Consider the following 20,938-nt stretch of genomic DNA (forward strand, 5'->3'; position numbering starts at 1 on the left):
ATATTTTTACATTTTGTAAAAAGAATATAAATGTTATGTATCGAAGAACATAAGAATAATGCGCAAAGTAAAACAGACGTGATGTCGGTGAACTCACAATTCAAGAATACAGAATCACAGGGCAGTTATAAATAAATGAGCACTGAAGAGCTCAAGTAAAAAATAATAGTGTTCAGAGTAAAAACTAACAATACTTTAATTTATTAAAATACTACCTAATACAAAAGTATATTTAGAAAAAATATATATAACCATGACTACTATCAGGGCTTTTTCATGGAAATAATGAATTTTTATTTTTTAGAAACTGTAAAAATACAAAAATTAAATTCTCCACATTTAAGTCTATGCCACATTTAAGTTCCGTGACAAGAGATTTGCTACTGTTTACAAAGAGCAAACGCACTTAAATATCAGTTGTAACCACACCGATAAAGTAAAGCTTGCGTGCGCCTAGGGAGGTAACTTTCCATACTGCATGCTGGCCGAGGTGTCACAGCACCCAGGAGTTAAGGGGGACAGCAGCAATGGTGCAATAAGGGCGATGCCGTCGCACGCAGAGAGTACCTCGTCGCCTGTACGCACGAGGCAACTGAGCCAGCGCCTGCAAGTGGGCCACCCTCTGCGCTCGTGTGATGCAACCCGCTCACATGTCATGCACGGCGTGTAGTCTACTTGCAGGCGTTTCACAAAGGCTATATCTCAGGCTTTAATGTTATAGTGACACAATTATGCCGTTTCTTTTATTTGTGACTTATCTTATTTCTAGTACTGCTTGCGTCATTATTAACTGCGCACTTGGCAAAAATAACCAACTGAAACTTTAATTTGTAAACTTTCAGTTACAAGAGTTTGTTAATGCATAGGATCAACACATAGAAACATTGAGTATTATTAATGGTTGTAGATGCCGTTAAAAAATTTTCTTTAGGAAGTATGGTAGTAAATAAAATGAGGAACTGACATTAATTCTGTGTTATAACATTGCAAACAAAATTATTTTCAAAAATAAGGTTGTTTTAAAAATTACTTTAAAGATTATACACTTAATTGGATAACTGCTCAATACAAAATATTAAGATGAGTATGCTGAAGTGCCCAAAAGTGTTAATTTATATGCTTTTGGTTTATTTACATTTTGTGACTTTTTGATAAATGATTTGTTTAAAGATACAAAACTAATAAATAACTTTTTCAATATGTTTTTAAAGTAACTTTAGATATCTAATTTTTAAAGTTGTTTCAAAAAATATTCAACCAAATTGGATAAACACAATGTTTGTCCCAATAATATTTTTGTAACACACAGGAATCCTGTTATAAAGAAACTTATTCTTATGCACTATTGAAGCTTAATTTTAAGTAAAATTAAAAATAGACTTTTGAAAATTTAACAGTAATATGTTTTATAATATAAAGACTGTAATGTCCTTTTTATTTTTAAAACAATCAAAAACTAACTAATTATGAATTAAATTAAAAAAAAAACTTAGTACATATATGTTTGAACTTTTGTATGGATACTTTTTATACAGAAAACTAATTAATTATTTATAAAACCACATCACAAAAAAGAAAGATCGGCCTGTTTAACTTTTTGAACTCCTGAGTATCCTTTGCATTAATTGGATTATGCATTTAAAAGGCTCTTAATAAGAGACAATGGGAAAATTAATTTTCATGTCTAATGCGAAATATAACATTTGATATGCCCACAATTTTGAGGATCACATTTAATTAGTTTCCTGAAGGATTAAGTAAATTGTTTTCAACGCATCCTTTGCATTTTATTTTTTGATGACAACTTATTTTTACCAAATGTTTATCAGCAGCATATTAACAAATGTAAATAACTCATACCATTTTCAGAAGTTTACTCAATTCCCTGACAGAGCAGTTGCACAAAGGCGCTAGCTGAATATTTTATAAGAACTTGAAGAATCGGTATAGAGTTAACTATCTGGTTGGAGATGATGAAATACAATCTTTCAATCATGCATGTATTACACAAACTTTACTGTAGTGACAAATTTTTATCCAGCAGTAATGGCTTTAACTGCCAACAACGTAAAGGAGATCTCATTTAATACGACTTATACCACAGCAGTTAGATTTTGGTGACATTTTTAGAAAAAAATCATGCCTTATTCACAATATTTTTGAGATTTATTTGATGCTCTAACAATACTGTGAATATAAAAAAAATTTCTTTTGGCAAGCATAATAAGCATGTCAGCTCTCTACCAGGCAGCCCCTGAACGTGACCAGCTAGATTCTCTGAAAACCATTCAAATCTAGTCTAAGGATTTGAGCAAACATGAGTAATATGTTGTACTGTTGACAGTGAAGTGTCATTACAGATTACTCCACAATATGTCCACGCAACTCACTATAACATGATCTTAAAACTGGGTGAATTAGATATGTTTTCTGCTTGGAGAGTAGATTGCATTAATCATTTTTATTTTTTAATCACTTTTATTCAACTCTTTATGAAGTTTTAAATTTTATTTTGAAAAGCTGTATAAGTACTTTTCTTATACAAATCAATACCTCGGAAGAATATAGGTCAAAAAGTCCAGTTTAAAAGCAAGAATCCTAGAAGAATATTCTGAATGTGGATACAAACAAATACTTTGTGAGAAAATGTGAATACACCTTGCGTTTCTATAAAATACATTTTGAATTAGTAATAATTTCGACAATAATGATTAAAATGATGATTTATTTTATTGGTTCCTCACACTCCTCACACAATAAAAATGCGTTGAGTTAAACTATTTTTAAAAAGTAATGTGAAAATGTGAAAAATGAGATAATCACATTTTCATAATTACCACAATTCATCTGGCGAAAATGCCTGATTTGTATAGTTTTAGAGTTTGTAACACTTTTAAGAAGAAGGTGGAAATTAAAATATTTGATGTTTGGTCTAGTGTAAATTGTACGACCAATATATAAGGATTACGACACAATATGACCTAACATTTGACAAGAACATAGTTTAAAAAGGAAAATTGACTTTATATGCGCTCCATGAGAAGTTATGTACAAAATGACTAAAACATTAATTGAAGGCATAACGTAGAATAAACACACGTATAATAAAATCATGTGTGTAAACTGCAGTGATGCGTGATAAACAGCATCCAAATAAAATAAATAAGGGGAGAACAAAAACTTTAGATTGATGACTTGCTACGTGATATTATTCGTTAGAATACGATAACGCGTGTGTAAGTCACCAATAAATACAAAGCCAGTGACTCCTGGCCTAGAAGCCAGCGAAGAAAACTGGTAAAAAGAACAACAAACACAAGTTTGTGTCGTTTCTGCATTTGAACCCGCTACTAACATTGAAAGATAGCACACTAATCTAAACCAGCTTTGTTGAATACTTATATCAATCATAAATATAGCACATCTCCTTATATTTAGGATTACATCATGATCATACAATTTCGTGTTACACTTGACACTTTGACACGCAGTTGTCCACCGCTTCAGTGCACTGACTGTGTCTTATGGAATGAGCAGTTGGTCACCAGGGGTTGTGGTGGAGGGGCAGTCAGTAGAAGAGTAGAGGTGATCCCGGAGCAGGCGAGGGTTCTAGAAGGTGTCCACGTCAAGCATGTCGAGGCTGGCGCGGTAGTCGTCGTGCTGGCTCGCCCCGCAGTCCCGGGGGCTGCACGTGACACGCGCCTCCACGTCACACACGCACTCCAGACACGTGCCAGTGTCCCTGGGCAGCGCCTCGCCCGCCTCGTACCGGGCACCTGCGGCACGTAGCACGAGCACACCCGTGCTGCAAGTTCACGTGCTATCATGTTGCAAATACACTTGTGATAAGGTAGGGACACCTGTATTTCGCGATTTCATTTCGTGTCAAGGTATGTTCACAAAACACTGTAGCTTTTTGCTAAGAGTCTTGGAAAATTGTGAGCGTGCAGCAGTACGCTGACCACAATCTCATTGGCCCCGTCAAGAGCGGGACGACACCTCTCACCGACCTCAGCCAATAACCACAGGAGAAAAGATACAGTATTTTGTGAAATACCTTGACACGAAATGTATTCGCGAAATACAGGTTTCCCTAGTAATAAGTAACTCGGATACGAAATTCAACGCGTAATTCTTAAAAGCGTTATAAATTTATACGCTAATTGTGTTTTCGAATAAATCTCTTAACGCGAATCACACGTAGTTTCCGCACCCGCCGCCATAAAAGCTGCGTCGACTGTTGAACCATTTGATTAACCGACCGAACGGCTCCGATAAAATCAAAAAAGACTTGAAAAAATAATAAAAACCGTCTAGGATCTGATTTCCGACAAGGAATTTGTAGAGACTGGAAAAATTCGCGGTTTCAATGACCTCTAGGATAGACTCCACGATCCTCTATGTACTGGGATAAATTGCACCTGCTCATTGGATACTGACTCGTGACACGCGTTACTTGGGATGCTTGTGATTTGATACTTCTTTTGTTGAAGGTTTTTCATTGGCTTAGAGTCCTTCAGATAAATGGTGGTCCAATCACTGACTCAGAATAAAGGTGTACGAGTGTGGAGTCTAGCCTATCGCGAAATGAATCCGCGAACTTTTCCGGTCTCTAGGAATTTGATTAAAAAAGTGTTCAGCTTATTAAAATTATTTAACAGTTAATACCACAAAGTTTACCTTTGACTTTGTGGGCTTTGGTTCGCGGCATCCGCCACAGATGGCAGCACCGTGGTTACACATTTCCGTTTCACGCGACTTCAGTTCCGTTCACGAAATTACTCCTACGAAATACCGTATACCGAGAGCTGAGATGTTACTCAGAAATATAATGCAGTGCAAGCTTAATCAATCGATCAATTATCTGTAGGGGAAAATATTTTCGTGAAAAAACATTAAACTGCAATGAGGTATGCCTGTGTGCCGTGCTATCGATTGTTCCCTTGTGATTGGTGGCCGTCTGTGATAGAAGCCATCGCCCTGTTTGGTAGGGGCCATTCAGGACACATGTCGGCTGAGGGCAGATAAAACCGAGGCAACCACGAAACACAGACAATGCTACAAAATGTTACCACACAACTGGTCGGGAAATCTTTTTGCAAACAATGCATGGCCCTAATTTTTGGCCATTGTCTTAATAACTTTCAACCCTCAAAGTGCTCAGAATATTAAAATGACATCCTTTAAATTAACTAACACATAATTTTGTAGACGAAACAGCATCAATGCGAGCTCCATCTCTGTAACAGCTATGGAGTGGATGTATGGTAGATTGCAAGGATGACAATTTTACCCAAAAAAAAAAAATATTTACAACATTACTAAATAGTATAACTTGATGTTCTTCGATTGGTTCTTGCACCGTATATATGCCATGTAGAAACCTGACGAACAGACTAAAAGTTAAATAAACAAACACACAGAATACAACCATGTTTATCGTTTCTCTAAGAGTTGCAAAGCATAGTATTTTAAATAGAATCATTTTAAATTAGTGTAACTAAGATTTGGTATAATACTATTTATTTAAGATTTATTTAAGAGCAATATAAGGTTCCTGCAATATGCCAGAGTGGTAGACGCGGGATTCTTACCAATCTGCATATCTTAAGGGGCCCGCCTACCAGGAGTGTATGTGTTAGTGAGGAGGAAGATAAGTTCAACGCTCGCTGGTGCTTCCAGCGCGGTATCGCCTCTAAGCGCAAGGCTGTGGACTGGCGCGTGAACTTTCTCTCGTGCATAGGGCAACTATGGTATTTAAGCTCTAAACTTAATATTATATGGTGAAGAAATAAAGGTGTAATGCAAGTCCCTTAAGTGCTTTCAAGAATCTGTACTGAGCATACGTCTTATAGCCATTTTAACTCTTCTAAAAATATATCGTTTAATAACTTAATCCGGAAACAAAATTACTTATCTGCCCTCAGAGAATCCTTAAATGCTTATCGTAAAGCGACACCGCCGAGATATCTTGAGCGGTTTTCTAATCACGTTGTTTTTCTTGAAGCTCTGCACACCGTGTGAGTGTCCGGGTAGGCGCGGGCCTTAAGTATACCCATTTATAGGGGCACGCAATTTTCGCGAAAAATCCTGAACGCCTATTAGACTGCAACAAGGTATATCCGCACCAGAGGTTTCTTCCTCGTGATTGGCGGCCGTCTGCGAGAGAAGTCGTTGCCTTGTTTGACGGAGCCACTCAGGACGAGTGTGCTTCCGCACTGAATTACTGTGATTGGTGCTGTAACAGTCGACATTTACCTGAAAGGAACTCGCCCAATTACGAAAAATACACGATGGTACAGTGTTTTAATTTTCAGCTAGTGTCGGAATCTTTTCGCGAAATTTGCATGGCCCTACCCATGCCCCAGTTGGGACTCGAACCCACAGCCTGGGGCTAAACAAGAGTAGTCGAGGCTGGTCCAGCATGCCAGAGGCGCACCCACCCATGACGTAGCAGGCGGGCGGCGCGGAGGGGGGGACCTCGGTGGTTCCCGAAGTCGCCACGGGCGCTGCTGTCGGCTCCGCGCTCGTGTAGTTCTCGGGTCGGCCGCTGGAGCTCGCAGCTGAGCCCGTCGCGTTGTCTGCGGAACAAGGCAACGTTGGATACGTTTGCCAAACGAGAAATTTGCAAATAAAACATTTCCCAAAATTGTTACGAATCTCAAACATCGCTTGAAATTTACCTAAAGCTTTTTTTTGGACATAAGCCATTGCAGTTTTGCAATGTTTGTAATGGAAAAATAATAATATATATTAAGATAAAAATTTCACAGAAAACAAGACTGAAACAGCTGATGTCAGGCAAACAAGTACAATGGGCAACACAATGACAATAGCACTGACGAACACAAAAGGTTTCTAATGACAACAGTTGTGACGTTTCTGTAACTGACATCTATTCTCGTCATTAGGCACAAACAGACTGATTTTGGACACTGTAACACTAGGAGCTCTAACATATATAAACCCCTACTCTAAAGAGTGAAGAATAAACCAAGGTGGTGTTAAAATTATCTAGCAGACGATGAAAAAAAGGCGGATCCAAGATGGCCGCTATAACGCCATACTGGTTGGCATAATATTTATTTCTTGGCAACAGTGGGAAAGAACCTGTCAACATTTAAAATAAAATCACCTCAATGGTAATAAACTCAGGACTTCAAGGTTCACTATGTAAGTTATTTTTATTAAAATGTATTAAAATTGTAAACAGCAAATTTTATCAATATAATTATTTAGACCTTTTGGATAAAAATATCGATTTTCAATACAACAGTTAATTAATTTTAAATGTCGCATATTTCTAGAAAACAAATTGATGGAACCCAAGATGGTGACCTTATTCAAGATAATGGTCAAAGTTTTAAGATGAAGTTCATGGCATCAAAAGGCATGAATTATAATTTATAAGGAAACTTAAAGCTATTTTAGGAATTTGGTTCCTCTTAATTGTAAAAAAATTCAAGGGGTTTAATATTTCGAATTATTTTTTAATGTGATTGTAAAATTTCCTCTGAAATGGAAATGTTATAAATTTACGATTTTTTTAAAAGTTTTTTGGTGGATTTGTTTTTCTAAAACCTAGAAACGTTTCATTTTTTTTTTGTAAATTTTGGGTCAAATTTGGCTAAATTTGTCAAATTAACAGCCAATTCATCCAATATGGCAACCGTGACGTCACAATCCAAGTTGGCTGCCGGCACCAGCAACCCTAATCCACACTCCGGACTCCGTAGCAGGAGGAACCAATATACACTACTCGTCCAGACTTGTTTGATGAAAAGATTACAGACGTCAGTTAGGACGAGTCGCAAGTACACATGCGCTGGAGTACGTGAACATACTTGACGACCCCTCGTACTTCTCGAGCCAGGTCAATCAGAACTGAAGACAATGAAACAACAACACCAGACTCGGAGGGAGTGTCTGGCCTGTCGCACGTACTGTACAGGGTATGTGAACAAGTGAGCAGCTACACTGCTGTACTGTACAAGTCAGCGTGGTAGAACTGTGCGAGGAGCGAGCAGTTACCACACGTGCGGCCCTGGCTGGCCGCGCAGGGGGTCTCCTCGGAGCAGGCCTGCCAACTGCACAACAACTCGCCGTCCACGCACAGGCACAGCTCGCACGGGTCCTCGCGGTGCACCTGTGGACACAACACCACGCTCACACCACGCTCACACCACGCTCACACTGTGCTCACACCATGCTCACACCACGCTCACAACGCGCTCACACTGTGCTCACAACGCGCTCACACTGTGCTCACAACGCGCTCACACCACGCTCACACTGTGCTCACATCACGCTCACACTGTGCTCACACCACGCTCACACTGTTCTCACACCACGCTCACACTGTGTTCACACCACGCTCACACTGTGCTCACATCACGCTCACACTGTGCTCACATCACGCTCACACTGTGCTCACAACGCGCTCACACTGTGCTCACACCACGCTCACACTGTTCTCACACCACGCTCACACTGTGTTCACACCACGCTCACACTGTTCTCACACCACGCTCACACTGTGTTCACACCACGCTCACACTGTGCTCACATCACGCTCACACTGTGCTCACACCACGCTCACACTGTGCTCACAACGCGCTCACACTGTGCTCACACCACGCTCACACTGTTCTCACACCACGCTCACACTGTGTTCACACCACGCTCACACTGTGCTCACACCACGCTCACACTGTGCTCACATCATGCTCACACTGTGCTCACACCATGCTCACACTGTGCTCACAACGCGCTCACACCACGCTCACACTGTGCTCACACCACGCTCACACTGTTCTCACACCACGCTCACACTGTGTTCACACCACGCTCACACTGTGCTCACACCACGCTCACACTGTGCTCACATCACGCTCACACTGTGCTCGCACCCCACGCTCACACCACGCTCACACCACGCTCACACCACGCTCACACCACGCTCACACCACGCTCACACTACGCACAGCCCCTGTCTCCTGAAGGCAGGTAGCCCGCAAGGCGCCCACTTCTCAGGCAAAACTTTGCTGCTGTTTCCACAACTACAGCAAAATATTTTTTTGGTGTAATATCACCCTCTTAAACTAAGTACCCAAGTCAATATTTTTATTTAAATATTCACTCTTGCAAATAAATATTTATATTATATCATGTTGCCTATTGAGGGTGAAATTATAAACAATTTAAATGTTTCAACTCAGAGGGACTAACTGCCAAAACCCAAATGTTTTCAATTATTTCATCAAAATATCATATGTGTTATGCCTACTTATCTCCAAGAGACAGCTAATGCATAGCCTTTGTTTCTAATGTTTTTCTATCAAAATGTGCCATGCAGCTTGAACACTTGGGTTTGTGCACTTAGTCTCTTCCATTGCTATAATGTTTGACACACAAAAGTTATGCCATGGAATGGTAGATTACCTTGCATACATGTAGTATCAACTAAGTCAACAATGTTTGTCTTCAGTCAGTTTGGTAAAGGTGCAAACACATCTGTACGATAGCATGTAAGGAAATTCAATGTAGTTAACTATAATAAATTAACTTGTTTTTGAACAGATGCTTCAAACTAACAAGGCATTTAATGAAGAGTAAGTGTTCTGTATGCGTTTCAAAATATTAATAAAACATTTATTAAAATTATACTTAAATGCAGAACGAATTTGTTAAAGCTTAGCACAAAAATCATTTAAATAAAATCTATTTTTTTTGTGATTTTTGTGATTTTTTTTTATTTTACTATATTCCTGGTAGTACTTTAAATCATAACCTATCCCAGAAGATATTTTCAAAATAATAAGCTCAACATCAGCATGTGCGTTCAACCTGAGAGAAACCCAATTCATAAAGACAAGCATGTGTAGCAAAATACTGAACCTGTTCTATGTGATAGCTAATCTAAAGTATGGCCATAACTTAGTTCGTTTGAAATATTTTTTAAAATTCTCTGAAATAAAGGGAATCGCACTTATTCGTTTGAGGACGGAGAAGTCTCTGCTCCACAGTTCTAGTGGTCCTGGCGGCGTCTCAGACGCCACACGGCTGTCGGTAATTAAAAATAATGAGGCGGTCCGGAGTGTAATTAGCACTGCCTCTTAAGGGCCGCACCTCCGCGCGCTAATGAGGCTAGCTTTGCGGTTTATTGCGTTGCGCGCGACTGGAAGAAACGTATACTTGCGCGGAAAAGATTTTGTCAGAATATGAAACTATGTTTGTTCAATTGCGAAAACTGCAGATCTCCAGGAAAGATTTTATAACACGCGCATTAAAACGAAGATGTGAACGATAATATACAAGAGGATACAGGTTTGTGCATGTTAGTATCGCATACTATTACTTACTGAACCCTAGCTTGCTTGACAATTAAAGTATAGAATATGTGGTGTAAATACCCATGTTTGCGTTAATAATACACTATAGTATTTTATCAGTTTATCACCTAATAGGCAAGGCTTTCCATTAACCGTATTATATATTTTTAAGCAATTAATCTCACGTTTTATGATATTAAACTTAATTATTTTAAATCCTAGCAGCTACGAAAATCTCTGCCTTGATGTTCCTGGCACAATAAGAATTCAGGTGTGATCTTGTTTCAATAACTGGCGTGATCGTTGTTCGACAACGTGTTTTTCTGTTGCACCACTGCGTGTGAGCGCTGAGCGAAGATCATCGTGAACTTGGAGTTGAACCGACCATTGGGTTGGTTCATGGACTAGGATATCCGATCGAAACAGCACGAGCAGACTTGTCCAGAATTTGTACGGAATTTTATGGAAAATCATTTTTTTAACCAGGTGTGAAAATTAGAGAATGTTAACTAAATTTCAAATTATATATACATAAAAAAATAAAAAATCTGTTTTTTTTTCTAGCGTTACAACCACGTTTCACATGTAATCCCAATATTTTTTTTAAGTGTTTGTGTCATACGTTACTTTAGTTTAATGTTTTGAAACGATGAACTTCAGTTCGCTCGAGCGAAGTTCTTTTCGTCCCGGAATTTTTTGGCGCAACGTTCAGTGGAATGATCGTTGGATCACACTTGGGGGAAGATCATTCTATCGCGGATCGAAGAGCACAATGGTGCAAATGGCCATTAGTCCTTCTTCCGTAAAACATGAGTTATCCAGGATCCAGGAATTTTATTAATGAACAATACCAAGCATCGTATTCTAATCAATTATTCTGAAACGAATAGTTATGATTATGTTAGAGAATGAGTATTAATCTACATTAAAACACTATCATTTTTGTTACTAGTTGCAAACTTTTAACAACTAACTTTTAAAATCTTGATTTTGGATGACCTTGACCTTAAAAATTAGCCAAACATTGACAACAATCATTCAAAATCCCTTTAAAAATGCCCCAAATTCGCCCAAATGTCCAGTTTTTAAGGGAAAAGTCCGCCAAAAAACCTTAAAAAATAAATAAAGCAAAAATTACTTTATTTCAAAAGAAGAATTCTTGTTTTTAGGGAAAATTTCCCGTTTCAGTCCTAAAAATGTCAACGGCTTGAAAATTCCCCATAAGCATGCCGCTCTAGCAGCCGAGGTCATGAACTTGAACATTAGGATGTAATTGCCTCCATTTTGAATTATGACGTCACTATACACTTTTTGTTATGGCCGCCATCTTTAAAATGCCATAATTACTATCGGAAAAAATCCTGGAAAATTTTTAAATTAATAAAAACTTCAATTAATGAAATTTTAATATGAAGTTCCGCCATTTTGAAATTATGACATCGAGTTCGTCATATTGAAAATCCGTAATTATTTAGCATATTCTGAAAATAATTTTATTTACAAATAAATATATTTATTATCTTACGATGGAGACGGTAACAGTGAACGCTGCCTGCTTAAAGCCCGGCCTGTTTGACTGTGCCTCGTTATGGCCATCACAACAGTCAACAGGAATGGTATTTAGTTATATCAAAGGGACAATGACCAAACTTAGAAATCGCTCCTTTTTATTTAGCATTAATAACATCTAACTTCTTCTATTCTTGCTGGTTCTAAAGTGGAAACTTTATAATCTTAACTTTAAATGATTAATTCAGGTCCGGAAATAGACTTTGCCAAGTTGCTGTTATTCACAACCAGGCGAAGACGCAAATCCTAGTTTATTGGAGCGTTTTTTTTTGTTCTTGCCATCAACTTGGAATACCGAGCTTACGCCATTTCCGGCTCATACTGGATTTAGTGAGCGCTGGGCAGACCGGAGCTCATGAATTTTTCAAATGAAATGTACGTAGCTATGAGCTTGGTTAAAAAAAAAACACCCAGAGTAAAACATCTGCTCAAAAATATATTTTTTTTCCTTCGGAATTAGCCTTGCACGCACACAATTCACGGATATTCTTTAAATAATGTGTCCCATAAAATTATCAATATTATAAATTAAACCATACATTTTGGGGTAAACAAAATAAAAGCAAGTTGAAAGTTATTTATTATTATTTTAAGTTACTTGATTTTAAAAAGAGTTTTTTTATTGTTAACAGAATACAACACTCATTCGGAGTTTCGCAAAACTAATTTTTTATTATAAAAGAATTGTAGATAATAATTTTGGTTTACGGTTATGCACAACTTTAAATTTACACAAATTCATACATGGATGAATACATGCACATAATCACACGAATGCCAACGTGACTGTAAACTTTTACCGAGAAAATGATTTTGTTTCGTTCTTTAGAAAACTGTAGACCATACTGCACAGAGCTTAGATTTTCGCCAAAGAGCTGGAGTTGACCAAAGAATCAGGACAGGGATGAGTAGGCGTCAGCTGTCTGTTCCTCTGTCCCACTCCCCCCTCAGGCAGCTGACATGTGTGGCTGCGAGGACCTTACACGGTCGGGAGCTTACAACTTGATTAAGCTGCAGCATGTGGTCTGCATATTTAAGGCCCCCCGCCTACGCGAGGTGTGAAAATTTACGTAAAAAAAACCACGCGATTTGAATAAAAAAAAACTGTTCAAGATATACCTGTAGGGACTGTTTGCGAAAAAAATAAAAAATAAATACCCTTAGGGGCGGATGATAATTTCTGTTTCCGTATTTCGTTTTCAAGCTCTTTTGTAGAGAGTGTAAAGTGCTAAAACGCGTGTTTTCAGAAGAAAAAAATGTTCAGGCATTAAAAGTGTGGTGCAGATCCTTAAAAGCAATCAAGGGACCAGCATGCGCTGGGAGAAGACTGCGCGCCGCCGCGCTAGCAGCACCGGCTAGTGCCGCAACCAGGACGAGGCGGGGGGGGGGGGGCGGGGGAGCTAGTGAGCTAGCGAGGTGACAGGCTGAGGTTCTGGAGGTACATCACCTTCTGGCCGTGGGGATGCGCCTCCCCCTGCAGCCAGCATGTCGCGGGGCCACTTGTCTCCTGCAGCGACTGTACCGCCGCCGGCGCTGCAACACCACCACATTCTTTCCAAACATCATAAATTAGCAAATGCATTTCTGAAAAAAAAAAAAAAAAAAAAACACTGAAATATTTCTTCATGTTGCTATGGAAACTTTAACGCTGGCACATCCAAACTTTCTTCCCAAGCATAATTTCTTATTTCAATTAAAGCAGTAAACTTCATACAATTTCAATGTGTAGTAAGTTTAATACTAGGCACGATTAATTCGCCGCTCTGCCTTTTTCTGAAACACGTCGACGTAAACAGCTTCTCCTTCCAACTGCTTCACTTGGCTGCTCTGTTAGACTTGCTGTAACAATGTCAAGTAGTTGTTGTGACAAGTTTCAAAGTGTTTGTATAAATTTGTCAAATTAAACACTATGCAGACCCCTCAGTGTTCCAGCTTGGATACTTTCTATAATATTTTCTGTAAAATATTCGTTAATTTCCAGCTTTAAAGTCTTATACCAGCATTGTGGAGCACTTATACACACACATACGGACCCTCGAGTATATTGTGCGCTGCAACACCACCCAGACAGCTCCAGCCACAACACACCACACCACACACCACACACCACACACCTCGACTTCTGGCGCCGACAGAGCACGCACACTCACAACTCCTCGGCGTCGAAGCGACGTCAACAGGATCCACCCTTCCACAAACCCACGCCGAAGGAGAAACTAATCACTGATATGTAGAGACCTGAAAAATTCGTGGGTTCATTTCGTGTTATGCTAAAATTCAAATAATTATGCCTTAGTGCTGGCTTCTGTCATTGGTCCACTGTTAATCTGGAGGACTGAGGGCCAATTAGAGACCCATCACTCGTAGAAGTGTCGAATCACAGGCCACCCAGTCTTGAGACGACTCACAAGTCAGCAGCCAATGAACAGTTGACATTTGCCCGAGTGTGTAGAGGATATTGGAGTCTATCCTGGAGGTCATTGAACCCGCGAAATTTTCCTGTCTCTAGTGATATGTTAATAACGACGATCATGATTATTCAACAAGTTGTTAGCGTGTGTGTCAACCAAGGGGTCGAGGGCCTGTTGGAAGGTTATGACGGTGAGGGCCAGTGCCCAGCCCTTACGGCGTGCATCTGTGCCGGATGAAATGTGCCAGCCATAAATCTGTTTCCAATCCCTCTCCCCCTCCCCCTTCCAAGGACCAGTCAGTTTTCTTTAAACTTTATTAATAGCAAAGAAACAAATACCAAAATAAATTAGACAAAAATAAAATAAATACAGCAATTTCGTAATGAATGCTTATAACATTTTTATTGATATAATTTGCTTTATTTGTACGTCGATATTTCTTTGATTTAAAAAAAATAGTTATTTGAGCGTATAACAGTTCGGCTTGTAACACCAACGTTTAATGGCAATAATATTATTATTAAATATAAAAAAAATTTAAGACAAAGCAAGCTTGATTTTACTGTACATTTTTACAAGTCAATCAAAATTTTGTTGTGGTAGCAAGATAAATTTGCGTTTGGTGCATACACAATAAATTGACAAAGAATGCGATTATTATTATATTTTACAATCATGCACTTTGAAAAGTGACCTAAATCTATAAACCCCTGTACAAAATGGTGAAGGCCTTTTTTTAATTATAAGTACACGTTTTAATAGAGCAATTTGTTCTCATATTTTTTTAAACTATTGAATGAATGGACTGCACTTGGGAGGATAGATACGGCGCTTGGGGGTAGATGCGGGGATGAAGACTGGGGTTATAGTCACAGCCGCGCGCAGACGTGCTCTTAAAGCCTTGTAATCCCACCCCGGTGAGTTCAGTAACACATATAACGCAGGGATGACAGGTTACAGGATGATCACGCGCAACTATGTAGGCTGTTGTGACGAGGGTACGCCTGTGGGATAGGCAACTCGCTGGCCATCTGTGTTGTGCACCACGTAGACTTCAGGAGTCTGTTTATTTTCTAAAAGTGTTTATTTAATTTACTGATCGAAATGAGAAATAACATTGGCAAATGAATGTAATAAATTATATTTGTAAACGTCCTGTGCTCATATTTGTTTTGATTTTGCGTTCATTTTGTACTAAATAAATTTTAAGTGAACGCAAAACCAAAACATTTAAAAACACTGTCTGATAGAATATATCAAATTTACTCCGCTCTGTTATGTTAACGAAGAAATTGTGTTATTTGACTAGTTTATCTCGGAATACACAATTAATCCTGCTACAATTCTAGGACAAATAGTGCTGAATTGTTACCTCCGTCTCCTTCGACTCTCTTGATACTTCCAGCAGTAAGTCCCACCTCAGCAGCAAGTCCCACCCCAACAGTAAGAAGTCCCACCCCGGCAGTAAGAAGTCCCACCCCAGCAGTAAGAAGTACCACCCCGGCAGTAAGAAGTACCACCCCGGCAGTAAGAAGTCCCACCCCAGCAGTAATAAGTCCCACCCCAGCAGTAGGAAGTCCCACCCCAGCAGTAATAAGTCCCACCCAAGCAGTAATAAGTCCCACCCCAGCAGTAGGAAGTCCCACCCCAGCAGTAGGAAGTCCCACCCCAGCAGTAGGAAGTCCCACCCCAGCAGTAAGAAGTCCCACCCAAGCAGTAATAAGTCCCACCCCAGCAGTAAGAAGTCCCACCCCAGCAGTAGGAAGTCCCACCCCAGCAGTAAGAAGTCCCACCCAAGCGGTAATAAGTCCCACCCCAGCAGTAAGAAGTCCCACCCCAGCAGTAGGAAGTCCCACCCCAGCAGTAAGAAGTCCCACCCAAGCAGTAAGAAGTCCCACCCCGGCAGTAAGAAGTCCCACCCCAGCAGTAAGAAGTACCACCCCGGCAGTAAGAAGTACCACCCCGGCAGTAAGAAGTCCCACCCCAGCAGTAAGAAGTCCCACCCCAGCAGTAGGAAGTCCCACCCCAGCAGTAAGAAGTCCCACCCAAGCAGTAATAAGTCCCACCCCAGCAGTAGGAAGTCCCACCCCAGCAGTAGGAAGTCCCACCCCAGCAGTAAGAAGTCCCACCCAAGCAGTAATAAGTCCCACCCCAGCAGTAGGAAGTCCCACCCCGGCAGTAAGAAGTCCCACCCCAGCAGTAAGAAGTCCCACCTCAGCAGCAAGTCCCACCCCAGCAGTAAGAAGTCCCACCCCAGCAGTAAGAAGTCCCACCCCAGCAGTAAGAAGTCCCACCCTAGCAGTAAGAAGTTCCACCCCGGCAGTAAGAAGTCCCACCCCAGCAGTAGGAAGTCCCACCCCAGCAGTAAGAAGTCCCACCCAAGCAGTAATAAGTCCCACCCCAGCAGTAGGAAGTCCCACCCCAGCAGTAGGAAGTCCCACCCCAGCAGTAAGAAGTCCCACCCAAGCAGTAATAAGTCCCACCCCAGCAGTAGGAAGTCCCACCCCAGCAGTAGGAAGTCCCACCCCAGCAGTAAGAAGTCCCACCCCAGCAGTAAGAAGTCCCACCCCAGCAGTAAGAAGTCCCACCCCAGCAGTAGGAAGTCCCACCCCAGCAGTAAGAAGTCCCACCCAAGCAGTAATAAGTCCCATCCCAGCAGTAGAAAGTCCCACCCCGGCAGTAAGATGTCCCACCCCAGCAGTAAGAAGTCCCACCCCAGCAGTAAGAAGTCCCACCCCGGCAGTAAGAAGTACCCCAGCAGTAATAAGTCCCACCCCAGCAGTAATAAGTCCCACCCAAGCAGTAATAAGTCCCACCCCAGCAGTAGGAAGTCCCACCCCAGCAGTAAGAAGTCCCACCCCAGCAGTAGGAAGTCCCACCCCAGCAGTAGGAAGTCCCACCCCAGCAGTAAGAAGTCCCACCCCAGCAGTAGGAAGTCCCACCCCAGCAGTAAGAAGTCCCACCCAAGCAGTAATAAGTCCCACCCCAGCAGTAGGAAGTCCCACCCCAGCAGTAGGAAGTCCCACCCCAGCAGTAAGAAGTCCCACCCCAGCAGTAAGAAGTCCCACCCCAGCAGTAAGAAGTCCCACCCCAGCAGTAGGAAGTCCCACCCCAGCAGTAGGAAGTCCCACCCCAGCAGTAAGAAGTCCCACCCAAGCAGTAATAAGTCCCACCCCAGCAGTAGAAAGTCCCACCCCGGCAGTAAGAAGTCCCACCCCAGCAGTAAGAAGTCCCACCCCAGCAGTAAGAAGTCCCACCTCAGCAGCAAGAAGTCCCACCCCAGCAGTAAGAAGTCCCACCCCAGCAGTAAGAAGTCCCACCCAAGCAGTAATAAGTACCCCAGCAGTAATAAGTCCCACCCCAGCAGTAATAAGTCCCACCCCGGCAGTAAGAAGTCCCACCCCACCCGAAACTGCCGACGAAGAAACGTCTGACCGAGCAAGCATTCCCCGTGCTGCATTCAAATCAGTTGGGAAGGATTCTGTTTGCATTTTGTTATTTTGATTGTGTGTTTTACGTAATGGCGGCGCTGGAGGTCGGAGGTCACCGCCCTTCCCCCGCCGGAGGCAAATGGGGAGAAAAATGCGGCAGTTGGCGTCAGCTCGTTACTCGCGCGTCAGTAAACACAGGAGCGCTGCCCTGCAGCTAACGAGGAAATCTCTGCAGTTAAATGAGGCGTAGCTAGAGGGTCCGCTCCACAATCCAGTCTCGCTCGCTCTGGGGCCCTGGTACTCACCGTGGTGCACTCAGCTAGAATCATTCAACTACTTTACATTGTTTCCAAACAACACACATTAGCAAATGCATTTATGTAAAAAAAAAACCATTGAAATATTTATTCATGTTGTTATGGAAACTTTAACGCTGGCACAAGCAAACTTTCTTCCCACGCATAATTTATTATTTCAATTAAAGCAGTCAACTTCGTACAATTTCAATGTGTAGTAAGTTTAATACTAGGCACGATTAATTCCAGATTCGCCGCTTTGCCTTTTTTCTGAAACACGTCGACGTAAATAGCTTCTCCTTCCAACTGCTTCAATTAGCTGCTTTGTTAGACTTGCTATAACAATGTCAAGTAGTTGTTGTGACAAGTTTTAAAGTGTTTGTAGAAATTTGTCCAATCAAACACTATGCGTGTTCCAGCTTGAATACCACTTATAATAATTTATTCAATAAAATATTCGTTAATTTCCAGCTTTAAAGGCGTATACCATCATTGGGAAGCCCTTATACACACACACACACACACACACACACACATACACACACACACACACACACACACACGGACCCTCGAGTATATTGTTCCAGTTCCCTGCAAGGGAAAATTCAAAGTAATCTTTCAGCACCCGCTCACTTAACAGGTGCTTCATTTTCCAAGGATTTATTCTTTTTTTTCCTTCTAATTTTACCATGTTTAATTTATACATCAGGTAAAAAAACTTTTGTCTTGAATTTATAAGGACCGAGTAATCTGAGACGATTAAAATGTCAAGTGTTGGTACGAATGCATAGTTACGAATTGTAAAACTAAAACTTAAAACTCGTTACCAATGCCGTATTATATTGGGAAAATGGTTTGTAGCAGTTTTAAAAAAAATATTTATTTTATTTTAGTATAATAATGTCTTGCGGATTAAGTAAATATATTATTTGGTCCGAATGCATGCAAATTTTTACTTTTCCTATGATTATATTCGGGCAGTAACGCTTCTAAGTAGCTAGGTAAATGGCCTGATAAGTCCTGATGATGTAGCTTAACGCCTACCAGCTAATGGAAGAGCCATTAGTGAGCTGTAAGCTGCCTCTTTGTGACTGCCACCACGAGTTCAGGGCGAGGGGAGGGGTGGATGTCACTGGACGCGACAGAGCCCCGAACTTCTTCGCTAGAGGCTGCATTCCCAACGACACCGATGACTCGTTATGTCACCCGGACCACTAAACCAAGTTCCAAATTACCTTTTAAAAAAAAACTGTGTTGGGGCTGGACGATATGGTTGACTGTGTGGACAGCGAACTGGAAAGTGAGTCACACATTATTTCCTGCTGTGTGCAGAGAGATGGTACATTATTTTCACTTTGACGAGGTCCGACCAATTATTAAAGCTTCAGCTCGGATGTAAGATATTTCTCCCGATGCTTTCTCTTGATAGACCCGCCTCGCAAGGGTTGTACATCTGTTGGTGAGGCGGGATGATAAGAGCGACGCTCGCTAGTGTTTCTAGCGCGGTATCGTCTCTAAGCGCAAGGCGCGCAGTTTTTTAGTCGTGCACAGGCCAACATTGCATGGGCGAGGAAAATAAGGTAAAGGTGTAATGCAAGTCCCTCGAGTGTCTACAAGAATCATCACCGAGTGTTTCGTACGAAAACATTGTTCTGAAAACACGCGTTTTAGTTATTTACGGTCAGTTTGAAAACGAAATAAGGGCAACAGAACTAATCATCCGTCCTCAGAGTATAATTTAATGCTCTTCGTAAACAGAATCCAAACTGATATCTGGAGCAGTTTTCAGTTGCTTGGTTTCTTCTGAAGCTCTGCGCCCCATCTCCCCCCCCCCCCTGAGTAGACGGGGGACTTAAGGGCGCAGCGAATCAGCCAGTCCGCATCACTAGAGTTGGTAGTAGTTTAGGTCTTTTATCTGCATGGAAAAAAACGTCAGTGATTTCAATTAGCTGAAATTTCAACGTAGAAGTGGAATACTACATTTGTTCGAATATTTTGGGAGCAGTGGTGCGGACACACGCCACTTACACATCCCAGTCACAGAATATGATATGAATTTCATTTGTATTCAAATATACTAAAAAATCAACTAGTGGTAGAAAACTTGCACGAACATGACTCAGAAGTTTGCACTTCCAATGCGAACCCAAGTCCTACTGAAGGTAAGTCCCATGTTTTATCATCGAACCACTCAGTGCAAAATAACAAGTTTCGAACACGCTAAACGTGAATATTAGAATGTAATACAGTAAAATACCTACTATATTACGAGAAAAAAAAAACATAATTTTCGTTAGGCAAGATTTACTTTTAAAGTGGTTTGTAACTGAATCATTAATTATTTATGTGAAATTAATTTTTGAAAGATTATTTTTAGCAATATTAAATGTACTATGAACATTATCATCATTCTCCTCAACTGCTACCAGCCACGGGCAGCCTCTTGCTCTGTCTCAACACAGTTCTCCCTCCTTCACTCTGGTCCATTCCCTACTCTCCTGCACTCCTTTAACTATCTTCTCTTTCCACCTCCTTCTTGGGCCTTTTTCCTGTCTACCTCAATTCCATCTTTTCGTATGCGTTACGCCTTTTACCCAGTCTCTGCACTTGTACTATAGACAAATCATCAATAAAAAAAGGCTTATAAATAGGGACACCTGTATTTCGCGAATACATTTCGTGTCAAGGTATGTCACAAAACACTGTAGCTTTTTCTTAGAGTACTGGCGAATCGTGTGCGTGCAGCAGTACGGTATCCACATTCGCATTGGCCCCGTCAAGTGCGGGAAAACACCTCTCGCCGACCACAGCCAATAACTATACAAGAAAAAAAACTACGGTGTTTTGCGAAGTACCTAGACACGAGACGTATTCGCGAAATACAGGTGTCCCTACTTATA

At 41.0% G+C, this 20,938-nt stretch overlaps 1 protein-coding gene across 1 annotated transcript in view; it reads right to left on the reverse strand.

The window, feature by feature from the left end:
- Positions 1 to 1,508: 1,508 nt before the first annotated feature.
- LOC134538627 (von Willebrand factor C and EGF domain-containing protein) overlaps positions 1,509 to 20,938 on the reverse strand; it is a 43,308-nt gene continuing 23,878 nt past the window's right edge. The window contains exons 2-5 of the mRNA XM_063380062.1: positions 13,348 to 13,433; positions 8,032 to 8,146; positions 6,444 to 6,581; positions 1,509 to 3,776 (exon numbers count right to left, since the gene is read on the reverse strand). Of these exons, the coding sequence (XP_063236132.1) occupies positions 3,610 to 3,776; positions 6,444 to 6,581; positions 8,032 to 8,146; positions 13,348 to 13,433 (506 nt within the window). The 3' untranslated portion in view covers positions 1,509 to 3,609. The remainder of the gene's footprint in view (positions 3,777 to 6,443; positions 6,582 to 8,031; positions 8,147 to 13,347; positions 13,434 to 20,938) is intronic.

This window comes from Bacillus rossius, chromosome 13 (genome assembly GCF_032445375.1).
Source record: "Bacillus rossius redtenbacheri isolate Brsri chromosome 13, Brsri_v3, whole genome shotgun sequence".
In the NCBI taxonomy this organism is placed as follows: Eukaryota; Metazoa; Arthropoda; class Insecta; order Phasmatodea; family Bacillidae; genus Bacillus; species Bacillus rossius.